Raw genomic sequence first — 25,105 nt, 5'->3', positions numbered from 1 at the left:
TAATTCTGAATATGGAAAGAAGTAATGTCTCATACAGTACTTCATTACATATGATGATACTGGCAGATTAAAAGAAAAATTGTTACCTATGCTTCATTTTGGCAAAATTATTTCTTTGCTTCCATTTGTTCAGTTTGCTAGTTTTGCTTCCCACCATCAAGAAAAGAGGACTCCACTTCCCTTTCAAATTTTGATACTATGCTATTGTGTTTTAAGTGGTCCTATCACAGAGCAGAATTTTCTTCAGAAAACTTTTTCCATCAACTTGAACTGAAGAGAGAGAGGACACAGATTTCAAATATTCTTCTCTGTTAATAGATGCCTCTGGGTCTCTGTATTTACCTTCTTCACGGTTCCCTGCAAAAGCACTTGGAGGCTTCAGGGGAAATCACAGGACAATTTCCCATCAGTGGATGAGATGTGCCACCTTTCTGCAAGGTCACTAGGCAGGCCAGAAAGCAGTCACGCCAATTTTGGACACGGTAGGCTTATTGGCTATGGTTTAAGATCATAATGCAACTATATTTAAGTTGCTAAAAAATATGCAGAGAACACACTGGTACTGAACAACCTCCTGCTGATCTAACCATTCAACACTGAATTATCACGCTTGGATTACTAGCGGACAGAGGTGGCATGGTGCCTGCAGTTCTGCAAGGAAGTACTTAATTCTTCAGTCGGACAGTAAAAATTAAACACAGAAAAAAATAGGACTGTCTGGTCCTGACACTTAAGTGACAGCCATAGTAGTGGCAGTGCTTAGGAGAATGTCAGAGAGAAGAGGCTTTAATGGCAAAGGAACCAATCTTCACGTTTTGAACCCCAAAAGTGTCTAGACTCACGGGGATATCTGAGAGGACAGGAGGAAATGGAAAATCTGTGGGAAATACACAGCATCTACATGAAAAGACACAGGAGAGAGCATATATACACGTCACCTGCAGTAAAACAAGCAAAATGGGCAAAAAAGTACAAATAGCAGGACAATGATTAGAAGCTAGCTTAATGGACTTGCTCACAGCAAAATAAGAAGCTGTACCTTATGGTAAATGTTCAAACAAATCCCTACTAGTCTACTGCCAAAGACCCCCTGCTTCAAAACACCCAATCCAGTCCAGGGCATCTCCCTGCCAGTTCTTTACAGCTAAGCAACTTTGTCCCACCTCCTGCTCTGAATTTAAGGGATATCATCCAAGAGCTAAGCTGAAAGTCGCAGTAGGAAAACACAATAGGTCTGATCTCTGTAGGGGTCGGTGACAGACTGAATCTTCTTTAAAAATTGATTTCAGATTTTCAGGAAACCCATTTCCCCCAGTTTGTGGAAAAAATGGAATGAAACTATAACCTCGGTGACATATAGGACTGAGTGTATTACAAATGAAAGTACAGGCATCGTTTGTATATTGTCATTAACACGAAAACTTATCCCTTTCCATTAGCTCAATGAAGGCAGATGTTGTTCTTTAAAGTATTAAAATTTGCAATGGTTTCCAAAACGTATCAAAGGGGATGTGTTTAATGGTTATTGCTATATAAATGCATACAAGTGGTGTTGCCACAGAAAAATGTATTCTGACAGTTGAAGTGACTAACTGCTTTGGAATTCAGAGCTGTCATTTACTATATAAATGGATAATATTATCTAAAATAGTTTTCTCAGACTCTGCAGTATATATGCTATTTGACTGGCTTCATATGAAATTGCATTACACTTATACCATGGCAAACTTACTGCAACCAGAGATTAATTTTTATTGTCTCCAACTGAAATAGAAAAAGTCAGATAAGTAATTGTTTCATACAAATTATATGATCATCGGAATTATTTACCTGAAATATACATTAATCCCCCATACACGGTTCCAGCATGACCATAGTGGGGTTCATTCATTTTTGCGACATAGCTCCATTCATTCATTCTGGGATTGTAACATTCCACAGTGGCTGTTTAAAACAAATGAGAGTACAAAAACGTTGAAGCTAGCATGGCAGTTTGGTTTGGAGTACAGTCACAGTGGCAGTAATATATTCATAAACAGAGGAAGTATCAATGAGAAACATGGTTCAGCTGAGAAAGCGTCAAGGGAATTATTGAGCATTATGTCAAGAGACAATACAGAGAAAACCTCAAGCTTCATCCCAGAGGAACAAAAAGGAAGAAAAAACCCTCTTGTATTCTTGCCTTCCACTTGCCTCATTCCCATTCCTGCTTGACACACAACCTGCCCCAGCTCATGAACCCTGCCAGAGGTACAGCTGTGGGACACCAGAGAAAATGGCAACGAAGCTGGGTGAATTCAGCTTTTCTACCCTTTCCTCTTGCATAACTCCCTTCAGTGTCTGCTGTAGTGAGATAGGGAATAAAACTTCAAACTTATCTCAAAGAGAGGATCAATACATCCAGCAACCAGAACAGACCCACGTCTTCAGCAACATCCCACCCATGCAGAAAATCAGGCTAGATTTCCTTCTTGGCATTTAGCACTGAACTGGCCCTATACCCTCAAAAGGGGGCAGCAACTGTTTACTGATTCCCTGTTGTCTTGCAATGTTTTACTAAATACTTGCACAGCAACATACAGCACAGCATATGTAAGTCATTAGTTCAAAGAGTTTACACAAGCCAAGCTTCAAAAAAAATACAAGAGAAAAAGCATTGAATCTCGCGTGGAGAGAAGTAGTGCCTGTGTCGATATACAGCTCCACCTCTGCAGCTTTCTGTGAACTAGAACGTTAGAATTACTAAAGGATTTGTGAAATCAGAAATCGCAGGTTAATACTAAGTTAAAGAAACCTGGAGACCAGACGTCCTTGCAGAAAGCATTTCTGAGAAGGAATCCTCTCTTCGAAGTGGGATGGAAGAGATGTGGGGTTGCAGGAAAAGGGCGACTCAACAAGCACAGAGAATGGAAATAGAAAACGGATTTAATGATGGAGCTGAGGAAGCTGTAGAGATTAGCAGCTTCGATAGTACAATATGACCACGGGGGCAAGAGATTCTGAAAAACCCTGTTAATATAGTGACCTTACGATCCACAAAGCAATTATCAATAAATGTGTTATCTTAAAGACAAATTAAATCTAATTCTAAATAATTAAAATTAAGAATCAGATTCTAATGCTTGTTATACACTGCTTAATCTCTGAAGAGATGTTTATGAATTACACATACAAAATCGAATCTGTCTCTGAAAGTGGCATTTCACTTGCTCTAGAACAAGGTTTTTATTCAACCAATGGTAAAAAAATCTGAGCCAGCTCTATGGTGACTTACAGTCCAGGATTACACATCAACTGAAAGAGACTAGAAGCTGAAAAAAATCTAGAAGCTGGGAAACTTGCTATTTTAAAGGCAGAAACTAGTTATTGTTAGTATAAGCCTGCAGAATTAGCAGTACTGGCCAGGTCAGTAAAGTACATCCATCGGTAACAGCCATACAGTGACTACAAGGTACCTCACCCTAACTCCAAATCTGTCTTATTAAAAAAAAAAAAAAGAAACCCTTCAGAGCATTTTGGAAGAGTAAGGTATAGCTATGGTCTTAGACTACCATCAAAAAATCCCTAGTCACGTAAAAATTTAGCAAAGACCACATTGCTGTGATCTTCTGAATTATCTTTTAGCTGCTGTAAAATGCACAACCTCCTTGCTGCTGCAAAACAGGATGTTTCGTAATTCCATGCAATTAGTATCTCAAGTAGACACACTCAAAATAGAAGCTTCCAGTTTCAGTCTCGGGAATACTGTTTGACCACCCGTCCAGCACCATCTAAGGTTAGAAATAAAAAATACAAAAAAACTATATGGCACATAAGAATTGCTAAATTGTTACAGCACACTGCATTTTCTTGAGCTTTTCCCCACCCAGGAGCTGAAATTTTAATTTAAGAAATGCAGAAAAGTGCTGGTCCAGAATATTAAGTTAATGATATAAGGCAAAAACATGCTAAATTCCTGTTTCAGAACAAATTATGTACATCAATTCACAGGTATGAAGTGATTAATTTCATATTCTTGAAACTATTTAAAAATAGTAATGGAAGGCTGAAATGCTTCTGGTTTTATAGGAGTGACTTGCACATGGAGCCCCAGTTAAGCCAGCCATCTCAGGGCTTCGTAAGAGAGACAAAAAATAAACTGATGCGAAGTAACTGAAGCCAAGCCTGTCTGTACACTACTGTTGACATGCCAAACTTGTGATTTAAAAAAAATCTGACCAGGATGGAGAAGTTCAATTTTAAGAGATCAGTCCTTCGCTAAACACTCCTGCAACCTAGCCTTCTTGTACCGCGTTTCCTACATCAGACATCCAAGGAGAGCCTCGAGCTGCCTTTCACATTACACACATGTACAGAGAGATAAAAGTCTGCATAAACAAACATACGAAAAGGTATTCAAGGCAATTCTTCTACCATGAAAATTTTTAACGTCAGGCTTAATTTTATAAAGTCAAAAATATCTTCTTTAAAAATGTTGGTATTTTTCCCATTTGATATCCTGTAGACTTTGGATATCCGTCAAGGACTTACATAGCCATAAAGCCAGTGAATGCTGGAGACAGCCTCTTGCCCAGATAAAGGTACAGGCACAAAGAACTGATTCGACAAAGCACACCTAAAATTAAATCTATGAGTTGTATTTCCGTGTACTGCCACCTTGGCACCACACGCAGCGTTTGCCCAATCCTCAAATAAACCCATGCTCTTTCTTGTATAAACGTATTCATCCACTCCAATATTCTTTTCTAAAGAGGAAAGCTCCCTTCTACTCCGCTCTATTTAGCAATCAGAAGACAACAAAGATGTGCAGAAATTTCAAGAACAGAGAAAGCCAGACTTGACATGCAAGTAATTATAGCTGTCCCAGTTCTACCCTGACAGCAGACCCTTCCGACCTGCTGTTTGCTGCTGTGCTGCACCAAAATCATCATTCTTCTTGCTTTCACAAAGGCATCCTCTTTCCCATAGCGCTTCCACTCTCTGCTGAGGTGAGGAACTTAAATTTCTGATACACTATAAGGACAGGAAGAACAGTGTATGTGCAAAGCAACTGCAAAGCCAGCAGTAACCGATTAACACGACATTCAATGCTGGACAACTGTTTATCTCACTCTGCACTTCTGCATTTAAGAGAGAAACCACAGCCAAAAGGTCACTTTAGCAAGAGAAGACAAAACACGTGGAGATTGGTACACATTAGTGCCACCACGATCACCACGTCAGACATTAGTTATCTGAGAAAGGACGCTGTTGAGTCAAAGATCCCTCACTTTCTGATGTCACTTCAAAATTCTCCCAAATATCACCAGTAAAACTAAAGTACTGTTTGACAGTATTTCAGCCAAGTGATTCCAACTCAGATCTCAAATCTACCATGCTCTAAAACAAAGGTAATTATTTCCCCGTTGAAAAAACCCTACTGTTCTGTGAGGTTGTTCTGCATAGTTATTTCCCTGTTTCCTTGCAGGGTCATTCCACTTCTCTCTCTCAATAAGATCTCCCTCTGCACTGAAAAGGAAAGAAAATATTCACAACTTCAGCTCTTAAAGGTACCTGTTAATTCAAAAGAGGCATCAGGGTGTTCTATACGTCATCTCCAGACAGAGCATCGCTCACAAAACACTCAAAAGAACTGCTACTTTATTGAAGCTACATGTATATCCTATATAGTGTGAGACTGATGGATTCATTCTCCCAACAGCATGAATGATTCAAATCAGGCCTTATTTATGTTTAACAGTGGAACTTCTGATCTGTTCATTACCATAATCCAGGGAAGACAGGCCTCATTTTAACAGAATTAAGCAATCTCAAAAAGACACAAAGCTTTGGCAGTCCCAAGGGATGCTCAGCCTGCACTCATTTTATAGTGCCATCTGTGATGCCGTTTGAGGAGCACACAGATATTTACCACTTCTCTGTCAGTAGCTTCGAATGTGTCTTGATGTTTATTGCAGCAGCACTTGGCAACTGTGTGTGATGTCCCAAAATCCAGGATCTTAATTTTGTTACATTATTGCTATAATACATCTTGCTTCTGTAGAACTCAAAGCTGACTTGGTTAAATTAAACAGAACCCCGAGTAATTTAGTCCCTAGCATAGCAAGGAGCCACTTCAAAATAAGCTCCTGTGCAAGGGGTCCTCCAGTTCACACTTGGATTTGATATTCACAGTACTACACAGACAGCAAACACCCCAACTGGGTAGTGATGCATATTCTTCTTCTTAACCAGCAACATCTTAAATATATGTATTATACAGACTCACGAGAGAAGTTTTTACATAAACAAGGAGTTGTTTAAATTGAGAGTTAAGCATCATAAAGGGCAGCTGGAAAATAAATGCCTTCCCACTTCTTGGGCAGGGGGCCAGAAAAATCACATAACTGTCCTGCCCTGGACTAGAAGTCTTCTCTTTCTGTCTTTATTGCAGCATAATGACAAAGGTATCAACAAATCTGTGGTTTAGTCACAACCCAACATCCCCTAAAGTGCTCGGGAAAGCCCGTAAATAAAAAACTCAAACTCCACTCAAGCCTATCAACAGCAGAGCCTGAAGGATCCGGAAAGTACCTAACTGCACAAAAGTTTTCTGATACTTAAAGGCAAACTCCTGCCATCATCGTCACGCACTACAACTGAACCCTTTCAAAAAACAAATACAAAAATCTACTTGTCGAAGAAGAGAAAAAAGCATCCAGTGCTCTGCACAACAGCACGGTGGGAAACGGCCGCTGAGCTCCGCTTCGCATGTATCCCCTGTGAGCCACACCTGGTTTTCCCTTTGTCTCCTTTTCCAAAAAGTCTTGCCTTTTGTACACCTGCCTTCTCCAGGCTGGTGGTCTCCTCACGCCAGAGCGCTGCTCTCCCTGTATCCTTGGCAGGTGCCTGCTCTGACGTTTAAAAAGACCCAACCAGAATTATGCGCAATCCTTCTAGGAGTGGTACATGCTTCTGCACAGCCCTAAGTTGTCACAGGGCTGACAAACCTGCATTATAATTTCATAATTCTGTGTATTTCAAAGATACATTTCCCATATTCCAATTCACGTACCATTCACCACATGCAAATTCGCCTGTCCTTACCAACGAACCACACCTTGCTCAGTGGCGTGTGCTGCTAAAGAGCAGCTGTTGGTTACTGCTACAGCACATACTACTGAGGCAGAAAGTGGTACTTACGAAGTTCCCAGAAGATTAAACATTTGAAAACTGTTTTTGGAAGGCTTGATAGAGACCCTCAAAAAAGTATAATTTTTACTCCAGTGAATGTCAGAAGGAAAGAAAAAAAAATTTCATTTTTGTAACATTAATCCTTTGGCCCCTTTCCATAAGAGCTGATCTTCCAGAAAGCTGAATTCAGGTTTTGGAATTTTTCCTCTCTAACAACAGATTGAAATTAGTTTGAACCCAAGGGCAACTTCTTTAATACCTGTCCAACACACATTTGACCTTCTCTTCTATGAAAAGCTTGAGAGTTTTTCTCATCTGAAGAGAATGGGAAGTTTAAGCTGGATTTCATCTTTCAGCTGCCAAGGTTTATGAAAGAAACATGAAAATGAAAAGTGACTTGCCTCACAATTAACAAGAAAAGAAACTGAAGCCCCAAATCAAAGCACCAGACAGCTACAATATTAAGCATTTATAGAGTGCTCTTCCTGCAGAATGATCCAATGACATTTTTCAGGTCTGTGTGAAAATCATTGCAGCATTTTAATGATATCTTTACAGAAGAATTTTAGACAGCTGACAGATTTTGTATTTTAATTAAAGCTGCAGAAGTCTTGAGGTCAGCAGAACAATACTGCTCGATCTAATTTAGGAAAAACACTGAGCTTAAAGCCTGCTGTACACACAGATTGCACTGGCTTAGTGACAGTATTATTTCATATTGATTTTGTTAGACTTGCAACTTTTTCACTGACATTCTTATAACCCTACTCTGTTTAGATGGTACATTACACAAGGACAGCAATCTGATTATCTGCTATTAATTCATACCATTAGAAAACAGCTCAATGAATGTCAGGTTTTCTGATACTCAAGATAAAGATCAATACACGTTAGTTTGTACATTTGGTCTTTCACAAGGCATTAAGCTTGCTTTTACAATGTATTTTCAGGTGAATAAAGTGACATGTAAGAAGAAACCTGAAAACCTCTGGATCTGCATCAGAAAATGGCTGTCTAGACAAAACGAGTTATGGAAAACAGTTTCCCATGGTTGTTTTTTTGGGGGGGTTGAGCGTTTTTTGCGGGTCTTTTGTTTTATGTTTAGTTGTGTTTTTTTTAAAACAGGGGCATTTTTAAATGTCTCATTTCATCAAACATTAGAATGGATTTTAAACTTCTAGCAAAACCAGCCCAGTTTTGTGTAGTGGAAGCAATGCACTATGCTTCCTAAGTCAGTCTGCATTTCAATCATGAAACAAAGTGTATATATACATGAACGACTGAGATGCATTAATTAAATAAAAATAAAAATCACAGATTAGGTTTTGTATTGTTTCAATTCAACATGCTTCTCACTGCACTTGAAGATATCAGTGCATTTCTAAAAAGCAGTTCTCAGGAGCAAGAGATACTCCCACAAAGACTTGAGAAGTCATGCATAAGTATTGGGCTGAGAGCAGCAAACAAAATAATGAAATGTTGCATCTGGTTTAGATATAATATTATACTAAAATTCCAAACAAATCACCGTAACATTTCAATTTTAAAGCACAGACAAATTTAAAATTGAGTGTAAGCTCCCAGACTTGACTGCAAATGATAACCACTGTGGCTTCAGAAAATGCAGTGGATTAATACAGACTTCAGATATATTAAAAGTTACCATGTATTTATTGTTTGTTTCCAACCATCTTATTTCCCTGAATTTTTTTTTTTTTTTTTTTTTGGTCAAGGAAAACGAATCATCATTTGCAAAGGAGTCAAAAAAGGAAGCAGCAGGACAGGGTCATTGGTATAAGTGCGTTAACTGTGTAACAAGGTAACAGATCACGGGCAAAATGTAACATATTTAGTAACTAAAAAGTCCAGAACTCAGGAGACCTGAATCAAACTGATCTGTGAGTGAAACAAATCACTTCGTCATTAACCCACTTTAAGGAAGAAGAAAATTACTATTTCAAAATTACTATTTGAGAAAGATTGTGTGTTTTCAAATACAACCTTCATTGAACAGTAAGTTTCAGTTAGAAAGTCATGTAGGTATTGCGTAAGAGTGAAAAGAATGGGTTTGGTTTCTAAGCTTAAGTAATGATTTTCTTTGTGTGTGTATAGTTGCATTTATATCTATATATACACACACATGCTTATATAGGTAGACACGCTCTTACTTCATGTTTGATGATAAAGATGGAAGCATCAGATATTATGGATCGATACAAAAGATACATGTATTTGGAAATTTTTTGTGGAAGCCCTTTAAAAATTAACTGCTAACAGTATCCAGACAAATTTCTCTAGGCATTTTCAGTGTTTCCAGAAAGAAGCTGCAGATCAACAACTTCAGCTTGTTCCCTCTCCACCCATTCATAGAGCAGCACAGTATTTCCAGGCCCAAAAAGCAAGGCAAGAAGCCGTGCTTGAGGAGCAGCACTCACCTAGCTCACCCGCTGCATTTCGGCCACCGACTGCATACAAATGTCCTTTGAGGGCACTTAGGTGGAAGAAGGTGCGCTTCTCATTTAAAGATGCAACTTGCATCCACTTGTTGTAGCGAGGATCAAACCTAAAGACCGTGTCAACCGCCGTCTTTCCCTTTGTGTCGTAGTTGCTCTGGCCCCCGACAACGTAAAGAAAGTTTCCAATCACGGCGATGCCGTGCTGGTACCTTGGTGCATCCATGGGAGCTAAGGATTTCCATTCATGGGCCTTTTCATCATACATCCGTAACTCCTTGCTGACAACCAGCTGCTGCCTCAGCACTCCCCCCAACGTCACCAAGTGAGTGCTGTCTGAGCGAATGGCAGTCCTCTCCGACTGCATAACCGGCTGCATGTATGGCATCATTTGGTAATTGCTGGCTTCCAAAAGCAAGTTTACACAGGTATTGTCAGTTCTCATGAAGTCCACCGTTTGAACATAGTTAATAAGATCCTGGGGCGTCATCAGCGGAAACCTGATGTTCTTCATTAGCTTTGCAGCGTACTCCATCCGAGGCTCCTCATACCGTAGCCAGCGACAAGCTGCCTTGAACAGTTCAAGTTCAGTGCAGTGCTTAAGGCTATTACTTGAAAGCACAAAGGCAAGACGTTCAAAGGGGAGTTTCACAAATTCACCAGTACTTAATAACGCAGGGAAGTTCTTCAGGATGAAATTATTAACATATTTATCCACTTCTGTGAGATTGTATGTGTTGGCAATTCGCCCAACCTCAACACAGTTTTCCAATGAAACCTATTAAGTAAACAGAAAGAGGAATCAAAACACTTTCTTAATTTGGTGTCTAAATGATAATGTAGAATTTAATTAATACTATGGAATCAGCAATTTTTCATCATTTCGCAATGCTCAAGGTGATTTACACATGAGCAAATAAATATTCAACGCTATGTATATATTCATGACTGCAAGGGGAGACCCAATGTATTCCTTATTTTGAAGAAAGGAATGAGATAAGTAACAAGCAGATGGCATATATTAATTATGTCAAATACCTTATACAATGATGATACATAGCAATTATACAGCACTTCATCTTTGAAAAGCTCTGCAAACATCTTTGTAAGAAAGAAACGTAGAAAACACAGTTGAGGGAGAGGTGATCAGCCCAAGGTTACAGAAATAGGTGTTGCCATTAGACATTTCCTAACATTATTGAAATTGTATTGTCATAATGCAGCCAAAGAGAATGGCACAGCTACCTCATCAATGCCACATATATCAAACAACTTACAGTGCTCAATCCCATGAATTCTTCCCCTCAAAATAAACAAAATTTCATCTTTAGTAAATCAAGGTGGTGCTCTTAAGCAATATGTTCAAAATTAAATACATGTCATTGTCAAAAAGACAAAAGTAGAGATTTTTTTAATGCATACACTTTTTTTAAAAAAAAATTAATTTAGGAGGATTTCCCCTAGAAATACCCAGCACATGAAATGCTTTCGCAGTATGGATCATACATAATTTCATTCAACGCTTGAGCGACTGTATCTTGGTAACCCCACCTTTTGCACTGCTGCTGGATTTACCTTTCTCACACCGTTGGCTCCTAAATTTGAGGTCACTTGGGACCCAAGGCAGAGGGAGGAAGGAGGATGGGAGGGTCAGGACATAGGGTTAAAGTGGGACTCCAGTGAACCCAGCCAATTCAGTTCAGCAAACTCTGCCGTACATATGCAAAGCAAATCAATTTTCAGGCACTTCTTGCTGAGAAATGCAGCTTTTTTACATTCAATCCTTATTCTAACCCAAGCTTCATTTACACATGCTTTCTAGTCTCTGTCCATGTCAGTCCTCCTCAATGTTGACAACTCCACAACTTTGTGATTCTCATTATATTTGTAACACCAAAAGAATTTAAACTTCTGAAATTCATCATTATTTTTAAAACGTTATAAAGATTGAGGACTATGACCTGATTGCAGCCTAAGAATTCAAAAACCTTCAGATGATCTTCTGGTCATGACAGAGATAAGTTTTTAATACGGTATAACTCAGTCTGATCATTGCCCTTTTATACTAGAGAAGCCAAAAGTCTGAGTATGGTAATAGATTTCTTTTAATTCATTAGAAACTGATCTAACTTGCCCTAGAGTTAAGATCTGCAGTCATCAGAAGTCTTCATTCACACATCCTGAAACGCCTTTATCCAGTCAAAGGTTCCAAATCTCACTCTCCATCTCCAGGAACACTAATCCTGTAATCAGGTCCTATCTAGAATACGAACATGAGGCACTGTCAGGGGTTCTATTATAAAAAAATATCTGTGCAATATATACCTTCAAATTATTTTTCTATTACAAGACAGACTACATTGTTTATATCAAAATATAATCACATCAGCTAGCAATGGCTTATGAAACATTCTCTGATCCTTAAACATTCTTCCTTCTTTTGACTGTTTTTGAGAGTCAGTATCAAAGTAATTTCTGAACATTTCCTTTTAGGATTTTTTATGTACATAAATGAATTGCATAATGGAAGTAACAGTGTATCTTAAATTAAGTAAATAAAACAGGACATTCTTTCTTCTAAAATTTCTTCCAAGCCATATAATAAAAATAAAGCAATGGACAAATCAACCTTTAAGAAACAGCTGACAGTGTATGCCACAAATCCTAACTCTTGCTACAAAGTTACTGCATTTAAAAACTACTTTGGAATACATTTACTGGCATCAAACTACAGAGGTGCAGCAATTTCTCCATATCAAGGTAAGCAGACAGGAAGATATTATTGCATACAGAAAAGGCATACTCGAATTCAGAAGATCAAAGCAAAAAACGTACAGGTTATGTACCATCGGTACATGGTGTTCAGGTTGCAATGAAACGTTTTGACCTACTGCAGAACGCATGGCAGCTATCAAGTGGTTATGATGATACATCAACTGGACGCATGCTGGCCATGTTACACTGTAGATCTATGCAATGGAATATATTCCCGGAACACTCAGAGTTGAGAAATTTGTAGGCACATCACACACTGTTAATGACTGATGTACATGACATCAGTTTCTAGTCACCCCCTAATTCTTGGAAAACTTACCTTATACTGCCTTAATTAATCCACTGGAATTGTACTGTACTCAGGGTTTTACTTCGTGCTATGATTGCAAGTACTCCACATTATGCTCAGGAAATTGTGCAGTGTGTTTGGCTTAGTAACAAATTCCACCACTCACCTCAAGTCAGGGTACCACATTAAATATTTTCTTAAAGGTTACTTTCCTTGGCAAAAGTACTATTACCAGTTTTACCATGCTCTAAGATAACAATCAATGTATGAGGCTAAATTATATTGCAAAGATTTCACAGCCATAAAAAAATATATACTCTAGAGGCTGTTAACTCCTGAGCCAAAAAGTAATCCTTCAACAGAATGAAATGCAATAGTTACTTCTACTTAAATATTCGTAGTTGGACAGCATTAACCACAAGAATACTGCTTAAATACTTAAGTTACTCAAGTGTTGATAAAAAAAAACACCAAAAAAACACAAAAAACCCCAAGAGTTTTACTTATGCTATGGTACTTATGAGAGGTGTGGAAACTGTTCTCTGTGCAAGTTAGTCAGTCAGGAGCTCATCAACAGAAGCAACAGCTACTTCTGAAAATCCCACTGAAGTGAACGGGAAGAATGGAAATATCAGACAAAAGTATAAGACTGATTGTACAGTGAATCCAGGAACTAGTCAAGATACTCATGAAGAACCAGCTAAAAGCCATAACTGGACAAACAGCTAAGCAACTTCATAAAAAGTCAAGAATTTTAGATTAACACTATTTTACTTGGTCTTTGACTATGGTGCAGAGCTGCTCATTCACATTATTTGTTGTAATTGCTCATTACAGAGCAAAGGAAAGGTTCCAGAACATCCTAAAAAGCTTTTAAAAAAAACACATGAAGGTCAAGCACAGCACAATGTTATTACAGCCTGAAAAACCAAATGCAAAAGCTAAAGTACTTTCTCAAGAAAGCAGTTGATTTAATTCTTTGAAATTTTGAAGCAACCACCCAAGGTAAAATACTACAAAACTAGGCACGGAGCAAAATGACTGCAAGTATAACAACCCTGGAAAACAACTGAGGAAAAATAACATGCACAGAAAATCAAGTCCTTAAGCCCAATACCACAAAATATTTCGGCATCTAACTAGTTTCAATGCCTTTCGACACTGAAGTACTTAACATGATGTTTCAAAGGGTCCAGGTTTGAAAGAGTTTAAGCTCCCATGAAATGGCCAGTTTTCCTGTGGGTTCCCATATATAGAAGTCCAGAAATAAAAGCACAGAAAATTTGAACAGCTTGGAAAACAGAATCAATCGTACCCCCATGTTAGAAAAGGTGGGTTTCTGGTAGCTGGCAGGGCTGGCCCTGGCATTAGATCCCACACTCCCACAAAACTGAGACCATCTTGCTCCATCCTCAGTTAACCAAGTTCTTGTGACAAGACAGACTTCCAGATATTGAGAGCTCAATATTTGACACTCTTCTAGTTGTTACAAAAACCTAAAGCACAGAATTATAGGAGGAATAAAATTCTTATGCAGCTTATAGGAAAGGTAGAGCCAAGACATTAATTTTCAGTGTTTTGGAATATTTTCTTTAATTACAGTGTAACACCCCCTTCCCCATTACACTGTCATTTTCGCGAGTGCTGTAATTTACTCGGATTGGTTTCTCCTCTTTCTCCATTTTGTACACTGCTGCTACTTTTGCAAAAGCATTGTGTGTTCTCCAGCACTCACTACTCTGAAAACATTTCCATGGCATTTTTATTAATTTTAATTACATTATTGCTCATTTAGATGTGAACCTGAGAGTAGTCCTAGTCTACCGTACACCTATAAATATTTAAAAACAATACTAAAAGACAGACTGAAAACATCTTAGGAAGTATTCCAATGTTTCTCTGGGAGTCTGTTCGGCTGCAGAGCAAAGATTATCAGAGCAATGAGCTACTTGACAGGAGGGGTGTAAATGATGAAGAACAAGTAAAAGGACGTTTACAAGTCAGCTACAACATGTACCATTGAGTGCCTCAGTATTTTTTACACAAATTGAACTGCTACCTTAAGCTTATATTTTTCTTTGTAAATATTTCCAATACCCTTTTATGAAATAACACATTTACATTATGCTTTACATAAACTGACTTCTATAACCTTTCTAACAATAGACTCCCTAGATAATTTAAAGACAATTAAGTACTTGTCTGGGAATGGTTACATCAGCTCTCAGATGCTGCTCTCAGCTCATTTCAGTAGAAATAAGCTCAAGACTTTCTCAGAGAACTGACTTAAATTACAGAAATGCTACTTCAAGAATGGAGCAAAACCACTGTAAAGCTAAGATGTGGTAATTAAAAAAGGAAAAAAAACCACCACATTTGTTCACCAGTTCTTGTTCCTGTTCAAATTCCAAAGAAAGTTCATTCAAGAATTCTTTATGCAAGGACGCTGAGAACATACCTAGGCTAACAGCCAAACTTTAGTTTTGTACTCTCTCTACAGTTATACAAAGAATGAGATGACGTTCCCTTAGACATCAATATAGAGAAAAACATTTAAGAACAGATAATCAAGAATATTAAGAGAACAACTAAAGTCTTCCTGATTCTGAACCTCAGCCCTTTTGAAAAATGGTATCAAACAAGACATTTTTCACTTGAACCAAAGCAGTGACTGAGTCAACATTGTAAGTGAAAGAACCTCCAGAAAACAAGCATTTCAAACAACGAAAAAAATTATTCCAAATAACATGATTTAAGATAAAAGAAGCTCTTTCCATAGGAAAGCAAAATAAACAAGCAGCTGCCCTGCGCAGAAATGGGAAAGGGCAACACGGTGTCCCTGGGGCTCACCTCCCATCAAAGGGAGGCCGCTCCAAATCCCCAATTCAAAAGAACAGCAAGACTTTATTCCAAATTGGCATTTATAGCAACGCCAACCCTGGAGAGGCAGACTGCATCATTTTGGAAGGTAAAAAACCTGAGCAATACAAAAGAGGTAGTGTAGGATTTAGGAGTATTAAAATTAATGGCACATTATCACAACATTCTCAGAAAACTGGCCAATTACAAAATGTGCCAAAACTAAAAGCAAGTAGCTTTTAAAGTAGCATTATAGAGCCTAAATGCCTCTAACACTTTCCTTACGAAACAGACTGCTGTTATTAGCAGCCTAGAGTCCTCTTGCTTACATAAATCCTAGTACATGCCTTCATTAGGGAGGTCACATTTCTGAGCCTGTGCTCTGAGGAGCAATGGAAATACCTGCTTCTTTATTTCTTATTACAGACTATCAGAAAGATGAATTCCAAATAATATCATAACTCATGTAGAACATACTGGTTTCCCTGCTACAGCTAAAGTGAGATTTCTAGTGAGGTATATAAGCAATTAACATTAACGTCAGGAAACATCCAGGAAACATTAGAAATAATGCCAGTGTCTCTCTGGGCAGAACTGCTTTGACAGCGTAGCTCTTGCATCTTGCTCATTCTGCAGCCCCACAAAGTAGGTGCTCCTTACTGTTCGCAGTTATAGTAATGCAAGACAGCAGGACAAGAACTAGGAAAGGTATTGAAGCATCACATATTGGCATTCCTTATATAACATGTTTAAGTACTAACTTAACAGATAACTGCACCCATATTCTGAGACTGCCTTGTTTTAAGAATAAAGTGAACATAACTGAAGCATGCAAAATGCACGCAGCAAGTTCACTGTAACACCAGAATGAGTGCAGTCACGCAGTGAGACCCCGAAACCTCTGATACCTAAGATTTAAGTAGTAAAGGATGTTTAAAAAATAAAACCTCTGCAAAACAACCCAACATGTGTATATCAGCTACGCTTAATAAATAACAAGATTAAAAAGTACAACGTATAAATTCAATGCTTTCAACAAGAGGTTGGAGCCAGATAAATGCAGTGTTTGCATGTCACATCTCTTTCCTTACATGCCTTTTCCCACCCATGAAGACAGAACCCAGGAAAAAGCTGACAAGAGGAGAAGCCAGTTACCACTTAACAAGCTGAATCCTTAATGCCTCTCTTGCTTTTGCAAGAACACAAGTTGGTTTTTAATACAGAGAAAACTGCAAAACTGTTTGACATTCAACCTGAAGGGCGCACAGCATTCTTCTCCGAAGCAGTGTCTCAAAACAAAACAGGACACCAACTCTGAAAGAGGAAGGGAAGGAGGAGGGGAACAAAGGTTGTTATCAAAGTTCCCCCTCCCCCCAGAGTGGGTTCAGGACCTGAGATTTTCATCTCTATAATAAATAAAAATCAGCAGGGCAACTCTAAATCATAAATAGACTGACTACATTGCATTGGAACTACAGGGTACTGCTTTAGAGGGCAAGCTCTATTTGTTCCAATTGCACAAAAGCAACCGTGCTACAAGCTGTGTACGTATTAGTCTTTTAACTAACTGTTATTATAGAAGAGGAGAGGTTTGCTACTTTGGGGGCTGTCCCCTGCTTACAAAAGCAATTATTTTGGCAATTGTGAAAAAATATTTCCCAGTAGGCATTCAAGGCCTTTTTTAGTTCTAGCAAAATACAGCAATCAACATAAAAATCCTTGTAGGTACTTTTTCATGTAACCAACATTTCTGCAAGGTCCCTGTTAATAATCCCTTTAGAGGATATATTATTCTAAAGGACTGTGACCAAGTTCACTGGTTTACAAAGAAGATGTAGTGGTCTCTGTGATGATCACTGAAACTGTGGGCTTCATTCCTCAAAACAAAAAGGTTTCAAGACACAAAGGGCAAGAGCAGCTCACTACTCTTTTTTTTTTCTAGTTTAAGTAGCTTTCTTATGGAAGGATATAGACTGTGAGGGTATAAACTAGAAATCCAGTAAGGAATCTGGGAACTATGATCATCATTGCTGCCATCATCACTGCAATATGCTTAGGAATTAGAAGAATTTTAATGTGGTATAACATTCATATCAAACTCACACTGTACGCAATATTCAGAAGAAAAGAGACTCAAAAAACTACACAGCAAACTTGTTCTCTGCAAATCCAAATTATGAATAATGGCAGGGTTTAGACTTAACTTTGACTATTACATAGTCGTCGTTTTATTTCGAAAAAAAACAAAACAACAACAACAACAAAAAACCCAACCAAACTGAGGCCTTAATCATTGTAAACATGAAACAAGTAGGTAGACTTACCCCAGAGATAAGAAACACTTTACAGAAGTCCAAAACAGGTAAAATCTGCAAAAAACTGGCAGCTTCCAGAGTGTCCTGAAGGTTGTCCATGTTAAGGGAAAGTTTTGCAGTATAAATGAAATCAATGATCTTCTTTAGGCCTATTTTGTTCACACCATGAAGCTTAATGCACATTAAATCCTGTTCCTTCATTCCTCCTGAAAAAGACACATAGGTATGTTTATATGATCATTTTGATAGGGTTGAAATAATTTCAAAAAGACTTATACAAAATTAAAATATAAAGTTAAATTTAAAAACCCATATGCAACAGCAGAGAGAGTACAACTACATAGAGTTGTTTGCAGTCCTGGGCCGATTCACACGCAACACTGCACATGCGCCCGAGTGTCCAAACGATGGCACTTTGGAGATAGCAGGATGCATTATTTCAACAAAAACACCACCTGTGAACATAGCCTTGAAGTAATCACTCGCAGAAGCCATCATCGCTCTGTGAACAGGAAACACTTCGTCACCATCTCCTGGAACTAGCGTCACATCACAAAGCAAACCTTCCACTCGCAGTTGGTCAAAACCCTGCAAGAAGAGCATAATGCAAAGCATCCACTTGATTTGGGAGGAGAGTAGGAATCTCTTTCGTTTCCCTTACGTAAATACTTACTATTATGTACAGATATACTGTAGTTCCAAAAAGTCACTAAGAAATCATCTTGCAACCATTATCTCTAATATATTCAAGGATAATTATTCATTGGAAAACAAGCAGGATAATTATTATCTTCCAGAAATAGCTGAAGGATGTAAAGTACACTGGGCCTTAGAAAGTAGCTTTATTCCGGTAATTAAGTTATTTAAAAGAAGGAGTTTGTTCTGTAAACCTGCACTCCAGCAACTTTTCAAGTAGGGACTGATATCTTTTTTGGACCGACCTGTTCTGGACACATATGCACTCCAGATATATTTTGGTTCCACACCAGCCTAAGTGCTTTGCAGCCTAACAGGCTGAAAAATACTGGGGCCTGAAAGGAAAGCCGTCACCTGGTTCTATCAAATTTATTACCAAAGTTTACATAGTAAAAACTCCAAAATAAGCTCACATTATATATCTGATCTTTTCTGAATTATTTACAATGGCTAAATGTAGTTGAATTCCTTTTTTATCATATCAGCATCCTAGGGTAAGATTTTCCTCTGAAAATATGCCCAGTTGGGGATACTGGAAGACAGGTGGAATACTCACCACCTCCACACACTGCAGAACAGAAGCTCAAACAAAACAATTTCCTTCAACTGGGTGTGTCTGATGTTTTCTAGTACTAACAGGAATGTAAATATTTTCTTTATAGATTTAACAGTTAGACAAATCTTGGCATCAGCCCACACTGTATAAAATTTAAGATATCTTAAAGCAAGGCTGTATTTTTTTAAACTGCAAAGATAAGTAGAAATATACATTCAAATTTGTGGCACAGAAAAGAACAGCATAAAAATGAAAAATTAGTATTAGCTCCAATAAATCAGAAGCCAAACACAGAATTATAGAAAACTAATGTATTTCAATGATTCAAACGACTTGCCTGTAGTTCCTACAAACAAGGCTTTACAACTACCAGCTCTCCATTTGCTCAAATTTTGAAGAAAAAAATTGAATGAAGAGGACGTAAGCTCTGAACACTTTGCCTAGAGTTCGAACAAGGGAGAGCTATGCGCAGACACCCGAGCTGTAGAAACTAAAACAGAAGACTCACTAGCTTCTCTGAATTTTTTTTTAAAGAAAAAAGGTCCTATTTTTGTCCCAGAACTTAGGCAATCTATTTAGGCAGCTGTATGAGGTTTGCGTGGCAAGGTTTTGGTAGCGGGGGGGTGACAGGGCTGGCTTCTGTGAGAAGCTGCTAGAAGCTTCCCCCATGTCCAACAGAGCCAGTGCCAGCCGCCTCCAGGATGGACCCACTGCTGGCCAAGGCCAAGCCCACCAGCGATGGTGGTAGCACTTCTGAGATAACGTATTTAAGAAGGGGAAAAAACTGCTGCAGAACAACAGCAGTGAAGAGAGGAGTGAGAATATGTGAAAGGAAGAACCCTGCAGACACCAAGGCCAGTGAAGGAGGGGGCACCAGAGCACAGATTCCCCTGCAGCCCATGGTGAAGACCATGGTGAGGCAGGCTGTCCCCCTGCAGCCCAGGGAGGTTAGCGGTGGAGCAGATACCCACCTGCAGCCCATGGAGAACCCCACGCCAGAGCAGGCAGATGCCTGCTGTGACCCCATGGGAAGCCCACGTTGGAGCAGGCTCCTGGCAGGACTTGTGACCCCGCAGGGGACCCACGCTGGAGCAGCCCATTCCTGAAGGGCTGCGCCCTGTGGAAAGGACCCACGCTGGAGCAGATGATGAAGAGCTGCAGCCCGTGGGAAGGACTCACATTGGAGAAGTTCATGGAGGGCTGTCTCCCGTGGGAGGGACCCCATGCTGGAGCAGGGGGAGAGTGTGAGGGGTCCTCCCTGTGAGGAAGAATGACCAGCAGAGACAACATGCGATGATCTGACCGCAACCCCCATTCCCCGTCCCCTGCACCACACGGGGGGAGGAGGCAGAGACATCGGGAGTGAAGTCAAGCCCCGGAAGAAGGGGGGTGGGGGGGTGGGGGGGTGAGTGTTAAGATTTAGGTTTTGTTCCCCATTATCCTGCTCTGATTTGACTGGCAACAAATTAAACTAATTTCCCCAAGTTGAGCCTGCTTTGCCCGTGGCAGTAATTTCCAAGTGATCTTCCTGCTCTTATCTCTACCCATGAGCCTTTTGTTATATTTTCTCTCCCTGTTCTACCATATGGTCGTGCCACGCACCCAGACCCAGCATAGGGCATTACACCAAACCTGGCAGGGCTCTGCCATCTTCGGGACATGAAGGAGGAGCACAGAGCTCTCCTCATTCACATCCCTAAGGCAGCTTTCACACAGGAGATGGTACAAGTGTTTGCCCAACATAATTACATTATTATATTCAAGTGAACTACTTTGATACAGCTGTCACTTCAGAGTTGAAACAATATTACCGCTTAGAAATTCAGAGCGGACAGGGATATAACCTAAGGAGAAGGCCAGGGTTTTTTTTCCAAGCTGTTACTAAAAGGCAGATTTCAAAAGTTCACAGGAAAGGAGTTTACAAGCCATGTTTGCTGCGGGCATTGTCAGCACAGCACACTAACATGCATTTTTTTGAGTTTTTTTAGGAATTACTAGTCTGATAGAGTCTATTACGTGGAGGCATTGTTTAGAGCAGCCAAAATTCTCAGTACACATCAATACTGACACAAGAACATTTAGTTACCTGTAATACCACAGAACTGTGAGTATTGCTGGTGAAAAATCTCGTAGTCCCTGTCTTAGAAGACTGTAGATGGGCAGAGATGCCCATATCGCTGCTACCAAGAGATACTTTCATATGAGGATCCTCCTCTTCCACCAGAGATCTAAGAAGATTAGAACAAAGAAACCTTAAGACCAAACTCATTTTCATTCAGTGCTCTTGAGCATTAAAACCACAGTCTTCGGGATGAAATGTAACAGCATAGAGGCTATAGGTCAAAAACAAGCAGGCAACAGAATTGGTCCTTAGTGGTCCCCTTCAGCTAATCTAAGAAAGTGAAGCATTTACAGTCTCTAAAACAGCGTAACTTTAAAAACTTAGTTTTCTGCTAATAAATTTTTCCTTTTCCTTCCACAACCACCTCCCTGATTAAGACACTTGCACGCTATTTTATTTCTACGTGTGCTCCCAGCATTGTAGGATGCTTGCAGATCACCAAGGAAAGCTAAAAGATTGAAACACTAAGTGCAATATTGAAGTTCAGTAATTTCATTCTTACAGCTTGCATTATCTTGCTCAAGTATGAACATAATAATAGTAAATATACATAGTGGAATTTCAAGCTGGAACTTTAAGCTACCTTTAGAAACACACAACTAGAAGAACTCCTTTAGGACATGATATCCAGTATTTTGCTACTGCAGGCCACCACTTCATAATTTTAATTTAAGGTTTGTTAGTGTGCAGCCAATACTTATGTTCTTGATTCCAAGCAATTACTGTCCAAATCTAGATAGGAAGGGCTAATTTTAGGTAGAACTGTTAAAGAATTACTGCACTATTATTAGCCTTCCATTTTAATCTTAAGATGTAAATTAGGTTTACATAAAGAGATATGCATATGAGATTCTAACTACCCTAACCTGTGATTGCTATAAAATGTAAATAAATTTCATCTCCAGAAATATTAACAATAACTAGTTCCTGTAATTTCCATGATCTAATGTACGACCTATTAGCATGCATAGCAATATAATGCATATAGACACAATATTTATTAGCAAACACAAGCTGTTAATCCACAGATGACAGCATCTTCATTATTAATAAAGACACCGTGTTTCAAAAAATATTCATAGCAGTTTGACATAATTGCTACAAATCTCAGATACAAAAAGTTTTCCAAATTTTAAAGGTGCAGGTTAAAACATTGGCCTCCGAGCTAGTTTCAGAAATTACTTTAAATGACAAGAATATGGGTAAATTTCTCTCTCTCCTCCCCCCCCCCAGTTTTGACTGATCACTGTGTAAGGACATATTTGGAATTTTCAGATTAAAAATAATTGTAACAAAATTTTTTTCCCAGAAGAAGTTGCTTCTTTTTTTAAAAAAAGTATTTACCCCCACCTTCTTTGGGTACGTGAACTATGTAGAGCACTTTCTGAAACTCACACATAACCCTGAGAGCACTGTAGTGCCTTGTTCAAACCCATGAGTACAGAAGGTCAGATATGAAAACATATTCACAACAAATTCCCATTCAACAGTGTACATGGGTTTGAAACAGTGAGGTTTTATGCACACAGACATCATAACAGATTGTAGGAACAAGGGTACATTTAAATAGCTTTGACCTGTAGCAACCCAATACTCGGACATCTGAAAAAAATTAGTAAATGTGGATATAGTGCATCATGCCAGAACTGTCATTACTGAAACAGAATTACTTCTATTTTATAAAGCATATCCAGAGAGTAAATTAAAGTCTTACAGGGTGTACCTTAGAAAAGTGCTCTCCAAACTGTCTTTGGCACCCAACATTGTAACACAGCAGCAGAGCAGTTGCTAGCTCATAACCCAAATATTTTTATTCACTTTGTTCTACAATGTTTTGGGGTTGGGGCAGGGCAGGCACATGATGTGGTTTTTGTTTGTTTCGTTTAGTATTAATACAATCACATCAAGGAAAGAGGCTAGCATAATTTCAAAGGACACCCAGTCTCTAAATTTGTACTGTCTTTAAAAAGAAATATAAAATAATGTGGGGAGACTTGTACGCATGGGTGGGAAGGAACCACAGATCCAATTAGCATGAATCTGACTGTATCTGCTCTTGAAAGATCTTCCTGAACTCTCAGGTCAGATAGCCATTATTTGAAGCAGCTTTTAAAAGACTTTTTCTAAACTCAGAAGAAAACAGAAGATATACGCATCAGTTGAAGTCATTAGGAAAATAAATGTACAAGTAAACGACCTTCCTTGGCTGTTCGCAGGGGACTTTTTACCATGTTTGCCACATACACCATGTTACTTTATTTCCCGGCATCCAGAGTACTTCGTAAGTTTTACAAATGAAGGCAAAGACCTTGACATGATTCATTTATTCCGAGAATGGCAGTGATAACGGAAGCTTTCTTCTGAACAGGCCACATCATATACAGCTTCCCAGCTTTGTCCTGAGAGGTCCTCTATAGCAGGTGACACCTTGTTACGACTGCACAGCCAACAGAGAGGACACAATATATTTCAAAATACTTGCAATACTTAGAAGTATGCGTTCAATATGCCAGGTGTGGCTATGAGCAGTTTTTTCCCCTACCTAATTTTTCAATACATAACGGACAGCTGTCTAATATCTATATCACACATATAAGCTCCGCAGCTTGATGCTTTTCTGCAGAAAAGATTTTCGTTATTTCTCTCCCGCATTTGCTAATATGTATATACAGGGACCTGCATATGCGAATTAGACATTAAAATTGCAAATTTCCACACTATAAAAATCCACCAGAAAATAAATCTTGCCGTTCTAGTCTCAAACATTAACTTGGCTGCGTATGAGTCCATGAGGATAAACTTAAAAGATAACCAAATTATATTTTTCCTATACCGGTTTTTGTTTTATATCTTAAGAACTACGCAATTATTATTTTTTTTAAATTTGGTTTTGTTATGAGGGGATTTCTTTGTGGGGTTTCGGGGAGTGTGGGGCGTTTGTTGGTTTGGGGTTTTTTGGTTCACCCCCCAAATACACCACCTTTTTTACCTACAGCTTTAACAGTGCGGGCAGGCAGCGTACCTCTCCCGTCATGCAGAAAGTGACATTCAGGAGCTGGTTTTGGCAGAAGTTACAATGCAAGTCAGCAATAACACCTGGCAACAGCGCACTGATCCCCTGAATCCCAGCCTTGTGACATTCACCGAGAGGAAAAGAGCACTCCCGGAGCAACCAGAAATTATGAGTTTGTCCCTGGCTTTGTACCAGTTTCAACACTTATCTTCATGCAACAAGAGAAACCAGGCTTTGTAAGACAAAGTGAAAATGCAACAGCACTTACTCACTGTGTTGATACCAACACACAAAGAAACAGCAAAACTCGGGCACTCTATCATCTACAGTGAGAGTAATTTCAAACTGCCCTGCACAGAAATTTTAAACCATTCAGAACAACTTCTGTTTAGGAGGCTGTAAAGTGAATATTCAGAAACAACCTGGCATTCACACCCAGCACAGACTGGTAACGCACTTTATACCCAACCAAATTCCCAACAAAAACTAAGTATATCTGTCTTGTTTGGACACTTGCCAAAGGCATTATTTACATTCATTAACATAGGTCTGCTAAGCACTATAAATAATTAGATACTAATTAATGTGAACATATTGATTTTTTTACTTTATTGTAAGTACAGTATATCGCAATTAAGCATACCACCAAAGCAGCAAGCTAACTCATTTTCTAATTCCATTGTTCTGATCAATAGAAATCATTAAACAAGAAGTGCAGCAGCAGCATTTTTAACCAGCGTTAAAAAAAAGTTGGAGGAGACACCTAAAACTACAACAACATGCAGTGATAATTCACAAGTTGCTCAAAGTTGGATATTAACACTATTTTCAATGCACACACTTGGTCTGGAGGG

At 38.9% G+C, this 25,105-nt stretch overlaps 1 protein-coding gene across 11 annotated transcripts in view; it reads right to left on the bottom strand.

Annotated features, from left to right (window-relative positions):
• KLHL13 (kelch like family member 13) overlaps nt 1–25,105 on the bottom strand; it is a 91,467-nt gene that overhangs the window by 6,842 nt on the left and 59,520 nt on the right. For all 11 annotated transcript variants that reach the window (XM_064462998.1, XM_064462988.1, XM_064462992.1 and 8 more), the window contains 5 exons: nt 21,203–21,344; nt 18,320–18,452; nt 17,874–18,070; nt 9,609–10,404; nt 1,831–1,944 (listed from right to left, as the gene is read on the bottom strand). In XM_064462998.1, coding sequence (XP_064319068.1) covers nt 1,831–1,944; nt 9,609–10,404; nt 17,874–18,070; nt 18,320–18,452; nt 21,203–21,344 — 1,382 coding nt within the window. The remainder of the gene's footprint in view (nt 1–1,830; nt 1,945–9,608; nt 10,405–17,873; nt 18,071–18,319; nt 18,453–21,202; nt 21,345–25,105) is intronic.

The sequence above is a fragment of the Phalacrocorax carbo genome, chromosome 11 (genome assembly GCF_963921805.1).
Source record: "Phalacrocorax carbo chromosome 11, bPhaCar2.1, whole genome shotgun sequence".
Lineage (NCBI taxonomy): Eukaryota > Metazoa > Chordata > Aves > Suliformes > Phalacrocoracidae > Phalacrocorax > Phalacrocorax carbo.
The sequence above is the reverse complement of the archived record's forward strand: the minus strand, read 5'-3'. Positions and strand labels throughout refer to the sequence as shown.